The sequence below is a fragment of the Giraffa tippelskirchi genome, chromosome 10 (genome assembly GCF_054371585.1).
Source record: "Giraffa tippelskirchi isolate mGirTip1 chromosome 10, T2T-mGirTip1v1.2.pri, whole genome shotgun sequence".
Taxonomy (NCBI): Eukaryota; Metazoa; Chordata; class Mammalia; order Artiodactyla; family Giraffidae; genus Giraffa; species Giraffa tippelskirchi.
Window position 1 is genome coordinate 79,516,962 of NC_137284.1, and position 16,624 is coordinate 79,533,585.

At 39.3% G+C, this 16,624-nt stretch overlaps 1 protein-coding gene across 15 annotated transcripts in view; it reads right to left on the minus strand.

The window, feature by feature from the left end:
- RUNDC3B (RUN domain containing 3B) overlaps positions 1 to 16,305 on the minus strand; it is a 156,376-nt gene extending 140,071 nt beyond the window's left edge. For 12 of the 15 annotated variants that reach the window (XR_014067453.1, XR_014067451.1, XR_014067450.1 and 9 more), the window contains exon 1: positions 15,570 to 16,086. Coding sequence is in view for 11 of the 15 variants with exons in the window: in XM_081536488.1 (XP_081392614.1) it covers positions 15,570 to 15,688 (119 nt within the window). In the remaining 4 variants the exon portion in view is untranslated. Of the gene's footprint in view, positions 1 to 15,569; positions 16,087 to 16,219 lie in introns of those variants that run through there. The other 3 variants (XM_081536489.1, XM_081536479.1, XM_081536490.1) reach the window with 2 other exon arrangements.
- Positions 16,306 to 16,624: the final 319 nt, after the last annotated feature.

Genomic DNA, 16,624 nt, shown 5'->3' on the forward strand with positions numbered 1-16,624 from the left:
TACAGGATTCCTTATAATATATTATTATTGCAAGTAGTCTTTACCAAGGGGTGGGGTAACTATCCTCTGCCATTGCTGTATCTATTAACAATAATCAACAAGGAGATGGCTTCCAAGAGATATGATACAATCCACAGCAAATGTAAAATAGTGACTATGGATGATAATGAGCACCGTATCCAGGTATCTGTTCATTGGAAAGCCTATTTCTTTTATTTTACAACAGAAACCCCTTCCAAATCTTTCTGAATCAGCAATTCACCTTATTTTCTTTTAAAGTCTTATGACAGTTAAGAATTCCCAACAATCATGTGTCTTTCCCCCTTTATCTTTCCTAAAATTTAAATCTCCTTTATGAGCAGAAAAAAACTTTTCACATACCCATTTAGCAGGAGTCTGAGACTATCGTCCACAGGCAAAAACCAACCAGTTGCCTGTTTCTATAAAGTTGCATTGAAACACAGAAGAAAAAAGTTCCCACCCTCTTCTCTGGAATATATACCCTGAAACTCAAAAGTCTCTTTTGACAGAGTTTACCATTTTTTTTCTTTTTAAATTTTAAAAAGATGAGAGACAGAGAGAGAGAGAGGTATATTTTAAAATATTTACCCCACGTGTACTATCAAAACCGCTTGTAAAACAGAACTGTTAACCTAACACCTAAGACTGAGATGTCCTATTAACATCTTGTATTGCTACCTAAGCAGACTGACAACAGACTCCACAACATGAAAAATAACCTGAAGCACTATCTTTAAACAAAAGGACAAGACAATTTTTTAAACATTTTTTAAATTTACTTTGTTATTGAAGGATAATTGTTTTATAGAATTTTGTTGTTTTCTGTCAAACCTCAACATGAATCAGCCATAGGTATACATATACCCCTCCCTTTAGAAGCTCCCTCCCATCTCCCTCCCCATCCCACTCCCCTAGGTTGATAAAGAGCCCCTTTTTGAGCTTCCTGAGCCATACAGCAAATTCCCGTTGGCTGTCTATTTTACATACGGTAATATAAGTTTCCATGTTGCTCTTTCCATACCTCTCACCCTCTCCTCCCCTCTCCCCATGTTCATAAGTCTGTTCTCTGTTTCTCCACTGCAGCCCTATAAATAAATTCTTCAGTACCATTTTTCTAGAGTCCGTGTATATGCATTAGAATATGATATTTATCTCTTTCTGACTCACTTCACTCTGTATAACAGGTTCTAGGTTCATCCACCTCATCAGAACTGACTCAAATGCATTCCTTTTTATGGCTGAGTAATATTCCACTGTGTACATGTACCACGACTTCTTTACCCATTCGTCTGTCGATGGACATCTAGGTGGCCTCCATGTTCTAGCTATTGTAAACAGTGCTGCAATGAACAATGGGATACATGTGTCTTTTTCCATTTTGGCTTCCTCAGAGTATATGCCTAGGAGTGGGATTGCTGGGTCATATGGTGGTTTTAATCCTAGTTTTTTAAGGAATCTCCACACCATCTTGCACAGTGGCTGTATCAATTTACATTCCCACCGACGGTGCAAGAGCAGTCCCTTTTCTCCACATCCTCTCCAGCATTTACTGTTTGCAGACTTTTTGATGATGGCCATTCTGGGTGGCATGAAGTGATATCTCACTGTGGTTTTGATTTGCATTTCTCTAATAATGAGTGTCGTTGAGCATCTTTTCATGTGTTTGTTAGCCATCTGTATGTCTTCTTTTGAGAAATGTCTATTTAGGTCTCTCTCCCACTTTTTGATTGGGTTGTTTGTTTTTCTGGTATTGAGTTGCATGAGCTGCTTGTATATTCTGGGCTTTTGTTTTGGGGGAGATTTTTGATCACAGCTTCAATTTCAGTGCTTCTAATTGGGTTGTTCATAATTTCTATTTCTTCCTGGTTCAGTCTTGGAAGATTGAACTTTTCTAAGAATCTGTCCATTTCTTCCAGGTTATCCATTTTATTGCCATATGCTGCTGCTGCTGCTGCTAAGTCGCTTCAGTCGTGTCCAACTCTGTGCGGCCCCACAGACAGCAGCGCATTGCCATATAGTCGGTCATAATAGTCTCTTATACTCCTTTGTATTTCTGCATTGTCTGTTGTAACCTCTCCTTTTTCATTTCTAATTTTGTTGACTTGATTGTTCTCTTTTTCTTGATGAGTCTGGCAAAAGGTCTTTCAATTTTCTTTATCTTCTGAAAGAACCAGCTTTTAGTTTTATTAATCTTTACTATTGTTTCTTTCATTTCTTTTTCATTTATTTCTGCTCAGATCTTTATGTTTCCCTCTACTGATTTTGAGGGTTTTTTGTTCTTCTTTTTCAGTTGCCTTAGGTGTAAAGTTAGGTTGTCTATTTGATGTTTTTCTTGTTTCTTGAGGTAGGATTGCATTGCTATAAATTTCCCTCTTAGGACTGCTTTTGCTGAATTCCATAGGTTTTGAGTTGTCACGTTTTCATTGTCATTTGTTTCTAGAAATTTTTTGACTTCCCTTTTGATTTCTTCAGAAACCTGTTGGTTATTTAGAAACGTGTTCTTTCATCTCCATGTGTTTCTGTTTTTTAGCTTTTTTCTTGTAACTGATGTCTAGTCTCATAGTGTGGTTGGAGAAGATGCTTGATATGATTTTAATTTTCTTAAATGTACTGAGGTTTGATTTGTGACCCACGATGTGGTCTATCCTGGAGGATGTTCCATGTGCACGAGAAGAAGGTGTATTCTTTTGCATTTGGACAGAATGTCCTGAAGATATCAATGAAATCCATCTCATCTAATGTATCATTTAAGGCTTGTATTTCCTTGTTAATTTTCTGTTTCGATGGTCTGTCCATTGGTGTGAGTGGGGTGTCAAAGTCTCCTACTATTATTGCTATTGTCAATTTCTCCTTTTATGTCTGTTAGTGTTTGTCTTCTGTATTGAGGTGCTCCTCTGTTGGGTGCATAGATATTTACAACTGTTATGTCTTCCTCTTGGATTGATGCCTTGGTCAATATGTAGTGTCCTTCCTTATCTCTCGTAATCTTCTTTAGTTTAAGGTCTATTTTGTCTGATATGAGGATTGATACTCCAGCTTTCTTTTGCTTCCCATTTGCATGGAATATATTTTTCCATCCTCTCACTGTCAGTCTATATGTGTCTTTAGGTCTGAAGTGGGTTTCTTGTAGACAGCATATATATGGGTCTTGTTTTTGTATCCATTCTGCCAATCTGTTTCTTTGGTGGGAGCATTTAATCTATTTACATTTAAAGTAATTATTTATATATATGTCCCTATTGCAATTTTCTTAATTCTTTGGGGTTGATTTGGTAGATCTTTTTTCTTCTGTTGTATTTCTTGACTATGTAACTCCCTTTAACACTTGTTGTAAAGCAGATTTGGTGGTACTGAATTCTTTTATGCTTGTCTGAAAAGCTGTTTATTTCTCCATCAATTTTGAATGAGATCCTTACTGGGTACAGTAATCTTGGTTGCAGGTTCTTCCCTTTCAGTACTTTAAATATATCCTGCCATTCCCTTCTGACCTGCCGAGTTTCTGCTGAAAGATCAGCTGTTAAGCGTATGGAGTTTCCTTTGTATATTACTTGTTGCTTCTCCCTTGCTGCTTTTAATATTCTTTGTTTGTGTTTAGTCTTTGTTAGTTTCATTAGTATGTGTAGGACAAGACAACTTTTTACAACTTGTTTAAAATTAGAAAGTATTCAAACAAAAAAAAATTCCCATCTTAAATTAATTCATTTGATTTCTTATATGAAATAACTTCCAATTAAAATCAGCTTAATAAAGAATACTTTCACTGGACACCTGTATCACATATCACTTTGGAATTCAATTCTTCTTTGTCCAAAGACAAATGAAAATATTCAAGTAATGTATTTGAACATAAGCAAGCTATCTAGGCTTCCCAGGTGGCTCAGTGGTAAAGAATCTGTCTGCCAACACAGGAGATGAGGGTTCAATCCCTGGATTGGGAAGATCCCCTGGAGAAGGCAATGGCAACTCACTCTAGTATCCTTGCCTGGGAAATTCTATGGAGAGAGGTGCCTGGAAGGCTACAGCCCACAGGGTCACAAAGAGAGTGGGACATGACTTTGCAACTAAACAATAACAGCGACAAGCTATCTAGTAAACTAGATAGACAGTTCTACTTGTGAAGCTATTACATTTTTTAATTTCAATGCTTTTTATTTTTTTCACAGTTTTTAAAGGTTATATCCACTGATAAGTACTATAAACTATTTGCTATATTCCTCATGCTGTACAATATATCCTTGTAGCTTATTTTATACCTAGTATAAAATATATAAAAAAAAATTTTTTAAAGCATGTACCTCTTAATGTCCTACCATTACACTACCCCTCCCCCAGTCCTCCCCCTACTGGTAACCACTAGTTTGCTCTCTGTATCTGTGAATCTAAAGCTATTTGATGTTTCAAACCCCCTCATTAGAGATTATTCATAAGGGTGACTTTTTTTTTTTAAGAAGTAAGTGAGAATGGTTCTTTAGTTTACCTTCAACCTTATTTTAGAATATCCACTGCTACTATTCTTCACTAGTTGGACATAATTACCTCATTTGACAAACATGCCTACTATGTACTAAATGCTGGGAATAAAACAGATGCTCAATCAACTATGATTCCTGGACTTGAGAAATGCACATTCCAATAGAAGACAAAAAAATAATTAGATTACAGCATAGTGAGCACATATTTATTAAAAAGTATTTTGGGATGTGAGAGGATAAATGGTTCTAACATTACTGGAGAAGCAGTAAAAGTTAAATTTGGATTTACTGTAATAAACCAAGGGTCAAAAGGATAGAAATCAAAAATATAAAGAGTTGACCCTTGAACAACACAAGTTTGAAGTGCATAAGTCCATTTATACATGGGCCATTTATTTCCCATTTATACTACAGTAGTATACGATTACAGTTGGTTGAATCTGTAAATGCAGTCACAGTTTGGAGGGCTGACTGCATACACATGACTGTTAAACGTGGATTTCTGACTTGTGGAAGGTAAGCACCCTAAACCTCATACTATTCAAGGGTAAACTGTACAGAAAATGAAAAAGAATATATAACCAACAGGTCCATACAGAGAAAACTAAATGGAATAAATGAAATAACAAAAAATAATGATACACAAGACAAAAAAAAGTGAACATAAATAGTAAAATTGTAGTCATAAACCCAAATGTAATAACATTAAATATAAATGGGCTAGTGCTCTAAATAAAAAACTAGATAAAATGTAAAATTCAATTCTATCCTGCCTACAAAGAGACACTTTCAAGGACCCAGAAATACTGAAAGTTAAGAATAAAAAGTGTATCATATAAACATTAACTAAAAGAAAGCTATTTTAACTATGCTAATAGCAGAAAAAACTAGACTTTAAGGTAGGAACACTATTAGAGATAAAGAAGGACGTTTCATGATAACAAAGGAATGAAATCACTAGGAAGAGATCACAATTCTCAATCTGTATGCACCTGGTAATCAAACAACAAAATATTTATAGCAAATAAATGACAGAACTAAACAGAGGAATAGACAAATCTATACTCAGAGACAGATAAGACAGATCTAACACATCTCTCTTAACATCAGCCTAGGCATACAAAAAACTAGGAAGGACAGGGAAAACAGGAACACAATGGCATCTATAAAACATGAAATCAACAATGACAGAATACAGTTCTCCCTTGATATCTGCAGGGAATTGGTTCCACGAACCCTGAAGAAACCAAAATCCACAGATGCTCAAGTTCCTTAGAGCTGGCCCTCCATATTGCTGGATGTGGAACTGGTGAATACAGAGGGCTGTTTATACTCTTTCAAATGCATATGAAAGAGTTACTAAAATTGACCAAATGTTGCATTGTAAAGCAAGCATAGATAAAAATTCAAAACTTTAAAATCTTTTCGAATACTCTCTCAACAGTAGAATTAGAAATCAATAACTAAAAATAGAAAATCCTCAACTGTCTGAAAGTTAAATAGCACCTTTTAAACAATGAGTCAAAGAAGAAATCCCAACAGAAAGGAGAAAGCATTTTAAACTAATTAATAATGAAGATACAAATTTTAAATCTGTGTCTGACTCTGCGACCCCACGGACCGTAGCCCACCTGGGTCCTCTGTTCGTGGGATTCTCCAGGCAAGACTAGTGGAGTGGATTGCCATTCCCTTCTCCAGGGGATCTTCCCAACCCAGAGATCAAACCCGGGGCCTCCTGCATTGCAGGCAGATTCTTTACTCTCTGAGCCACCAGGGAAGTCCCTTGTTTGCTATCCCAAAGCAATGTCAAACAAGGCAATCTGTGGTCTGAAAATGCAAAGATTGGAAAGAAGGGTGAAAAACGATGATGTAAACTTCCATCTCAAGAAATTAGAAAAAGAACAGGAACTTAAAACAGTGGAAGGAAGGAAATACTAAATACGATAAGAGAAAGCAACAAATTAAGAAATATACAGAGGAAATTAACAAAGCTAAAGGCTGGTTCTCTGAAGACGTTAATAAAATTTATACACTCCCAGCAAGAAAAAAAATGAGAAAAACAGAAATTACCAAAATCAGGAGAGACAAGTGAGAAGTGACCAGATTTTTAAATGATAAAAAGATATTCAGAGGATATTGAGAGAAGCTTTCAATTTGGTAACATACATGAATGGGTGTATTCCTTGAAAAACTCGCTGAAACTGATAAAAGAATAAATAGGAAATCTGAATTGTTCGGTATCTATTAAATAAATTGCATCTATTACTAAACGACTTCCCATAAAGACAATTTGTGGTTCAGATTTCTTCCCTGGTGAATTCTTCCAAAAGTTTAAGAAAGAAATAATATTAACTGTACACAAATTCTTCTACAAAACAGAATAAAAGAACATTTCCCAACTTGGAAAGTCAGATAATCTTAATGACAAATCTAGACAAGGACACTATAAGAAAGAACAATCACAGACCAATCACCTTCACGAATATGCAAAAATCCCAAATAAAATATCACCTCACTTAATGTAAAGATACATAAAAAAGATAATACAGCACAACCCAGTTTATTTATTCCAGGGTGGGTTAGCATCACAAAGTCAATCAATGTGATTAAATACATAAAGAGAAAAAAGGAGAGAAATCATATGCTCATCTTGATAGAAAAAGTATTTGATAACATTTGTTACTGTTCAGTTGCTAAGTCGTGTCTGACTCTTTGCGACCCCATGAACTGCAGCTCGCCAGCTTCCCTATCCTTCACTATCTCTCGGAGTTTGCTCAAACTCATTCAGCATCCACTTACAATAAAAATTCTCAGCAATCTATTAGTAAAAAAGAACTAAGAAAAACCTACTGCAAACATCATACTTAGTGGTAAAACTGTTAATGCTTTCTACAATACTGTGGTCCTAGGCAGTGCAGTAAGACAAAAAAGAAAAGCCATAAAGTTTAAAAAGGGAAGAAATAAAATAGCTAGAAGACATGTAATGTTTTCAGAATGCTAAACAAACACACACAAAACTGCAGAAAACCTATTAGAATTAATAAGCACATCTGGTAAAATTGCTAATTACAAGAACAATATTTTAAAAAGTCAATTCAATGTCTATTTATCAGCAAAGAAGAAAAAAGTTTTAAAATTATTATAACACAGAGATATTAAATATGGAAGAACAAATCTAAAAAGATAAAATCTATATATTCAAAACTATGAACCATCTTTGAGAAAAATCTCAGAAAAGTTACAAACACATGAAGGGATGGAGACATTTTACTCATGGATTGCATTTAAGTCTTGTCAAGATGGCAGATGATTTACAGATTAAATGCAACCTTAAAAACATGCCAGCAGTTTTTTAAATGGAAATTGATCTTAAAATCTAGGTTGCAAAGCCCAAGAATAGCCAAAACAGTCTTGAACACAAAGCTGGAGAACTTACATTTCCAAACACAAAGACATACTATAAAGATACAGTTATTAAACCAATATGATATTAGCTCAAGAACAGACAGACTAATGGAACAGACGAGGGAGGCCAGAAGCACACACACAAATGATCCCATCACCTTGCTGTTGTTCAGTTGCTCAGTCACCTGACTTATGACAAATGTGACACTTGAGTGTAGTGAGGAAAGCATCGTCTTTTTTAATAAATGGTACTAGGGAAGATCCCCTGGAGGAGGGCATGGCAACCCACTCCAGTATTCCTGCCTGGAGAATCCCATGGGCAGAGGGGCCTGAAGCGCTTCTGTCCACAGGGTAGCAAAGAGTCGGACACGACTGAAGCTATTTAGCACACGTCAAACTGATTTTCCTAAGGAAAATACTTAATCTTGACTCCTATATTTCACAGCATAAACAAAAAATAAAGTACAGGTGGACAGTTGATATAAATGTAAAAGATAAAACTAAATCTTTTAGAAGAAAACAGAAGAATATTTTCATTACCTTGGAGTACTAGACCAATTTCTTAAGCAGGCCACAATAAGCAGGAACCAAGAAGGAAATTTATGATGGACTACCTCACAACTGTGAGCTTCTATTTATCAAAACATAAAGAGAATGAAAAATCAAGCCACCAAATGGGGAAAGATACTTACATCACATAGACCCAGCAAAGATCCACACAGAATGTACAAAGAATTACACGAACAAAACATCAGACATTCCAAACGATAAGCCACTTGAACTGGCGTGTCACAAAAGGGACTCTGCAAATGGCCAACAGACTTATGGAAAGGTGCTTAACTTCAACAGAGATCAGGGAAATACAAATTATATGAATCCTCATGTGACACCCCATCAAACACACCAGAATCGCTCAAGGGAAGACAGAAAAATTGCAAGTGTTAGTGAGGATTAGAGAAAGTGGAATTCTCATACAGTTGACCCTTGAGCAACCTGAGTTTGAACTGCACAGGTCCACTTAATGCAGGCTTTTTCACTGCATACAGTACCACACAGTCAGCGGCTGGTAGGATCTGAGAATGCAGAACTGCTGACACAGCCCGCCGTGAAGTTACAGGCAGGCTTTAGGCCATGTTGAGAGTCAGCACCCCTAACCCGACTCCAGTGTTCAAGAGCCAACTGTACACTGCTCACTACTATGCAGCCTGGCGCAAAGCCTCTGGAAAACTGTTGTATCCACTGAAGCCAAACATCTACATACCACCCCCAGGAACTCCACTCCTAGGAACATATCTGACAGAAGTAGGTACTTGTATTCACCAAAAGACATATTCACGAATATTCAATTGGAAATAGTCGAAGAGTGAAAACAATGCAAGTGTCCTGTTTAGGCAGAATGGATAAACTGTGGTATATTCACAACACAGACTGATTTGTTGAGTTTTGTCTCACTGTGAATTTGAAATGGATGAAATAATACGTACCTTTTTCTATTTATTTTGCTCAACATTATGTTTGTGAGATTCATCCTTTTTGTTGCACATAGCCGTAATTTAATGTTCAACGCTTTATCAAATTCAAAAAGAGGCAAAACTAATGCTGTTGGAAGCTAGGAGTATGTAGTAACTCAAAGAAGGGAAGGAAGAGATTTCTGGGGCTTTGGGTAATGTTCTCTTTTATTAGTAATATTGTATTCCCAGAACTTAATTATCTTCAAACTGCAAGTCTGTACCTTTTGTCACCTTCACCTTTTTGCTAACCACCAACCTGTTCTCTGTATCCGTGGATATGGTTTCTTCAAGATTTCACATATAAGTGAGATCACATAGTACTTGTCTCTCCCTGACTTACCTCACTTAGCATAATGCCCTCAAGGTCTATCCATGTTGTGGCAAATGGCAGGATTGCCCCGTTTTTACCGCTGAATAATTTTCAATTGTGTATACATATCCCATTTTCTTTATCCATTCATCAACTGATAGGCACTTAGGCTGTTTCCATGTCTTGACAATTCCAAGTAATGCTGCAATCAACATGCAAGTGCAGTTACCTTTCTGAAACAATGATTTTGCTTCCTTTAGGTAATGCGCTTTTTTCTTGAACTGGGTGCTAGATACAAAGCTGTGTTCTCTTTGCAAAAAAATCACTGTACACCTATGCTGTGTGTACTTTTCCACATGCATATGATAAATCAATAAAAATGTATATTAAAAAATGGAAGCAAAGTGCAGCTAGAAACAAGGCTAAACACATCACTCTGGTGTTCTACATATGTTTTTAAGGTTGGCCACAGATTTAACACTGCTGCTGCTGCTAAGTCGCTTCAGTCGTGTCCGACTCGGTGCGACCCCATAGACGGCAGCCCACCAGGCTCCGCCGTCCCTGAGATTCTCCAGGCAAGAACACTGGAGTGGGTTACCATTTCATTCTCCAATGCATGAAAGTGAAAAGTGAAAGTGAAGTCGCTCAGTCGTGTCCAACTCTGTGCGACCCTATGGACAGCAGCCCTCCAGGCTCCTCTGTTTCTGGGATTCTCCAGGCAAGAACACTGGAGAGGGTTGCCATCTCCTTCTCCCGATTTAACACTAAGATCTCTAACAGCTGCACGGGAAGGAGAGGAGTCGTCAGTCACACATTCGTTTGTGCCCAGTAGACATAAGCAAATCACCTGCCTACGGAGACCACTCTCGGCACTAAAAATAAAGACATAAATAAATACACAAAGCTCTTGACAACAATTTCAAGAAGATCCTCTGTGATGGCTTCCTCTGCCGACACTCAATGTAGGCTGCTGGAATCTTCCCAAAGCAAGACAGGGGCGAAAGCAACTGGAGACAGGACAGGGTAAAGCAGTGCTACCTACATACTCAGCTGCTCGCTGGGCGGACCCAGAGATAAAAGTTTATAAACCTGTAAGACTAATACAATAGTAGATAAGCTTCACGTATTTCCCCCTGAATATCACATCTCTCAACCACGTTCTGACATTTATCAATCAGCAGTGAGGTTAACACAATACCCTCTAATAAATGTGTAGCGGACAGCTATTCTCCACTATCAGTTGAATATGAAGCCAGTGAAGCTAGGGGAAGGGATGATGATCATCTGTGAATGCTGAGAAGCCGACCTGTGACTAGTAAGATGATCATCCTACCTCCACTGGGATCACCTATGATTAGGGCTCTAAGACTCTTTAGAAGTGATACTGAATCTTCTCCAAAATCATACAGTAACAAGTAATGTTGATCAAAGTCGCAATCCAAAGTTCTACTATGTATAGCATTGATTAAAAGAGCTTCAGCCAAAAATATAATCACAATAGACAAGGTATGAACAGTCTGCTAAAGCATTCTCAAGTAAATAGTAACAAGGAAAGTAAGTCACTGCACTTAATTATTTAGAGTATTGTATCACCAATGATATTTGGTAACATTTCACATATCTGCATTTTAACCACCTTGTTCAAGTACAGCAATATATCTTTTTTTCCCCTGATTATTCAGCACCAGACATTAAGAGGTTCAGAGTGCTAAAGCTTTCTCACAGAACTTAGGTGTCTCAGTGCTTTTTTTTTTTTTAAACACTGGATAAATTTACTTAACTGCTTTCCTAGTTCACAACCAACTATAATGAGCATGTCAGGATGGGAAGCACAGAGGAAAGAGCTGGTAGAAACAGGCAGAGGTGCAGGAAATAACTGCTAACTTGGCAGGAAGAGCAAGCAAACGCAAAAGCAGACCAAGAACACCAAACACACCATGGGGGCATGTAGCAAACAGCTCTGTGTACCTCAAGAGTCTCCAAGGGCAACCACTGCACAGGGTATATTCACAGCAACAGATCCAGAGTAAAGTCACTTTTAAGGATGCTATGCAGAGTCTTTTTAAATAAGATAGGGAATGTATAATGCTTTTTAAAAAGCAGTTTATCCACAATGTTTAAAATAGTATTCTTTATTGTAATATAAATTTGAACACTTAAGATTGTAAGCTTCAGGTAAAAAGAAGACTGCACTCCACAAAGAATGCTGACTAAAGCACTGCAGTTGACTGGAGAATTTTAACTCAAACACTAGTTACAAGAAAAATACAAGCATCTCATTTCCCAAATACATTGAGAAAATGAGGTGCTACTCAAATAAGGTTATCTGAATTAACATTCAAGTTATGAAATAGTATCTTGACCTACAGAAAACTAAGAACTATGTACATGTTATTAAAAGTACTTTAATTTTGAAAATCATCATTTGTCTCTACTATGCTTACTTCATCACACTATCTCCCTCAATCTTTCATTAGTCCTTTCCATACACAAGACAGGGAAGTTACGGCTTTATGTGAGGAGTTTCTCTTAATGTATTGGTTTAGAAGTTTGCCAAATGTTATTTTAAAATATTTATGCACCTATATTTAAATGCATATCTTACTAATTTTTCATAAACTATTACTCACCCACAGAAAGAGAACTTATATTTTAATTCTCCTTGTCACCAGAACTAAAATCAAAGGAGTATGTAAGTTTTTCAATAACCTATGAAGCTTAAAAATGTAACTAGTACCTGATTTTCTAGGATGAAAAATGAAAGTTAAAAAATCCTCAAAGATTTTAACAATTCTTATAAATGGTAGAGAAAATAGTAGTTTCTACATAGAAATAAGTCAGTTTATGAATATTTTAGAGTTCAATGTGGAACATTTAGAGACTTTGAATGATCTATTTTCTATCACAATTTGTAAAAAAAATGATTCAAGACTACTTACTTGCTGAGATAAGTACTAAGTGGTTTTAGTCTACAATATACAAGTGTTCATGAAAAAACTGATGAAATAATGACACAATCACAATGAAACAAAATTCAATTCCTGACTATCTTACCTAACCAAACAACTCACTTCCAAAGTTCGAACTGTAACACGGTTCTTAATATGAGGTGTTTTTAAACCAGAAGAATTGTGTGGTTATGGAATCAGGCTGTAACCCTAAACCGAGAGGACGCCTCTGTCTAAGGGGTAATGAAAAGCATCCTGTACAAGGGTGGATGCACCACCAGCACTGAGTAACCTGCAAAGAACTGAAACAGGTTAAAACATCTTCCCACCCTCAACTAACACATACCAGAACGCTAGTCAGGGGTGGGGGAGTTTGGTTTGGTTTGGTTTTCTGTACTGTTCCATTTTTCCACAATACCAGTAGAGAATCAAGGTATCACAATATAGAAGGCACAATTCAAAATTTTTTGTTTACAGAGAAAAAAGCACATGCCTCATCTAGCTACCATTCAGCATATGTCTACTATTATCCTGCTCATGTTTGGAGAAATTCAAAACTAAGTATGAACCAACCCATTCTGCTAGAATGAGTTCTAGCTTTTTTTTTTGTAAACTAGTTTTAGGGCTGTCAGTGAAAATTACCAATGATTGTCCAAGATTATTCTACAGATGAGAAAATTGAAAAACAGACTTGTTAAAGGACACAATTAATGACAAAGTAAACTTAGATCTCAATTATATTTTCACTAAACAAGTTTCTTCCAAACTTAAATATGAAATCACGTCTGATCTGCTACATAAAAATTTAAAAATAAATAAACAGATGTGGGTGAGATACCCAGGTTCTGGTAATTCTGAAAGAGAAAAGCAACAGAAATTCACAAATACTGATTTGTTTCTTTTGCAGAATTTGAAGTGGGGATACTTAAAACACCCAAATGGCCTACAATGACTTCCCCCCCCAAAACTAAAAGCCTTTAGTCAAAAACTATCAAATAGGTTTCATTACTAGAAAAGGATAATTGATATCCACCAACTATTTGAACATGAAGAACAGTGTTAGTAACATCCACACAAATAAATACGCAAGTTGAATTCTAAGCCAGAAACTGAAATTTATTATAGCTACAATAATGAAATTTCTTTTAGCTACAATACTAAATTTATCGTAAACTGTAACTAAAGTCAGCATGTATGCTCATTCCAGAGTAGAAAAGAATAATTAGACAAACACAACAAAAATTCTGCTAACCTAGACAACTGTCCACACAAATCAGTGACTGAAATTTCTTAAACATGTAACTTAAATAAGGTTTAGATATGTCCCTTTCTTTTCCTGAACTGCCTCTGCTGCCATGACAAAAATGGAGACACAAAACAGTATCCTCCACTGATTTTTTTATTCATCTGTTTTTACTGTCTTTAAAAATTAGTAGAGTATAAAACCTCTCACAGTGTTTTACCCCAAATCTTCAACACCCACCGTTCTGAAGACTGCCACAACAATTGAGAGCAATTTATGTCAGCCCAGGTGTTTAAAGTTCCAGGTTGAAATATTTGGGTAATTAACATCATCCTACAAACACTCAAAATCACTTCAGCTGAGACGAGTAGGTAACAAAACTCTCCCAAACAAAAACTGTTTGTAAGAAAGTTAGCCTTGCTTACTGTTGTATTTACCTAACTTAAAAACACTGCCTGGATGTAAAAAACTTTCATACAACCTATCTTCCTCAAAAGGTTGCATCCTAAACAGCACAAATGTCAATTCAAAAGATTCCGTATTAACATTTGACTGTTTATAACTCCAAGTGCCACAAAAGTCAGTGAGGCAGGTCTTCCTACCAGAGGGGTGAACAGCCCTTAAGTCCAATGCAATTCAAAAAAAAAAAAAAAAAAAAAACCAACTGCTCAAAGTTACTGAATATAAGTCCGAGTATAGATATCTATATTCTGCTTAAGATGCTAGACACATCTTTACACAAGGAAAAGAAAAAAAAATCATGTAAATTGTAAAGGAGGGAAAGGTCTCCTCATTCTCTTATTCTTACAGGATTTTTGATGGCTGAGGAAGAGTTTCATGGAACAAAGTACTTTTACAACAACTTGATGGCTCAATGACGTTCCTAAGAAACGAATGCTTAGGACTACCAAGGATTTAATACCCAGAAACAGGACTTAAACAAAATGTCAGCATGTTAAAAGTCAGTTATTTCTGAATACCAGGCTGGTTGAAAGTAATTTCTACATACATTTTTTTTAAAGTAAGGGAATACTACGATTATAGTTACAAAACAAAGAAAGCCAAAACTTGAAATAAATCACCGACTAGGTATCCTCCACAGTCCTAATCTTGATATCAACTGCAGAAATATCAGTAACACTGCAATTCAGAGTGCAGAGGACAAGGAAACATATACACACGCGGCTAGCATGTAGTAGGCACTATTTGTGGCATGAAATGCCAATATATGTGCAAACAATCAAAAACAGAAAACAAAACGCACTCCGATTTTGAGGCAACACAGTCAACAATTACAGCAATAATTACTTGACGAAAAGCTGCCTGACGGCTTAACGCACACTAAAAGGAAACAGCTCTTCCTCCCTGCCCTCCTCTTTTGCAGACGCTAGACTGTACAAGAAAAACAAATCCTCCCCCAGCCCCGCCCCAAGCCCTACCCTCAGCGGCTCCCAGCACTGAAACTGACGAAAAGTCCGGGCCTTGGCGGAGCCCAGACCGGCCCCAATCAGGACGCTCTGGCCGCGGACCCGCCCGGCGCGGCGGCGGCGGCCGGGGCTCCAGCCGGTTGTCTCCGAGACCCCCGGGGGCTAGCGCTGCCCCGAGCCCGCGGCGCCGGCGGCCCCCTCCTCCGGCCCCGGGCGGCGGGCCGCGCCGTACCTGCAGACCGTGATCAGGTTCCTCCTCTCCACGGCGGCGTTGCGGGCGCTCAGGCTCTTCTTGCCGCCGCCGCCCCCGCCGCGGCTCCCTCCCAGGCCCCCCAGGCTCCGGGAGGCCATGGCGGGCTGACCCCCGGGCCCCTTTGTCTCGTGCGACCCCGCCCGCCGCCCCACACCTGCTTCCCTGGGCTTTTGCTCGGCTTGCGGCCGTGGGGGCGCGGGAGGGCGGCAGGGAAGGAAGGGGGACGGAGGGAGGGTGTGGAAGACGATGGGGGACTCGCTCCCGGGCACTGGCGGCTGGCGCACCGCACCAGAGCTCTACACATACACGCACTCACGCGCACACACGAACGCACCACCCCCGCCCTCGCGCGCGCCGCCAGCCGCCCGGCTGTGCGTGCGGCTCGGCGTCGGCCGCTCCCCTACTTCCCCAGGGACCTCGGCGCCGCGCACGCGCGTGCCCGCTGGCCCCGCACGCCCAACCACCCGCACTCAGCCGCCACTCGCGCCCCAGCAGCGGACGCCACGGGGAGCCACGGGCCTCGCGCGCGCAGCCCCGCCCCCTCTGCACCTATCGAGCCAATGCCGCCACAGCTGGGGCCAATCGCGGCGCGCGAGGGGCGGGGCTGCCGCGCGGAGCTTTCAAGCTACCTGCCAGAGCCCGCCCCGGCGCGTGGGCAGCTGTCAGGAGGCCGGGCTCAAGCTCGCCGCCCGTGTGCTGCAGGCAGTCTGCACACTGGGGAGCCGCGCCGCAGCTGGCCTGGGGACTGTGGGATGCGGTGCTCATGTGTGCCCCGGGAGCACTGTCGACCCTTGCCTGGAGCCCAGCTAATGGCTGGGATCGCTAGCTCTAACGGCTGACCCTATTGCCGGAATCCGACTCCCCAGCCTAGTGGCATCCTTAGCTACGACGCCGAGCCTGCGCTAGCTCCCGCTCCCTCACCTGACCCAGGGCCTGACTTCCAGGAAGGGAGCGGATTTTGGTGGTGGTGGTGTGCGTGTGTGCGCGCGGGGGTTTTGGTGGTGGTGGTGGATTGCGTGTGAGTGTGTGTGTAT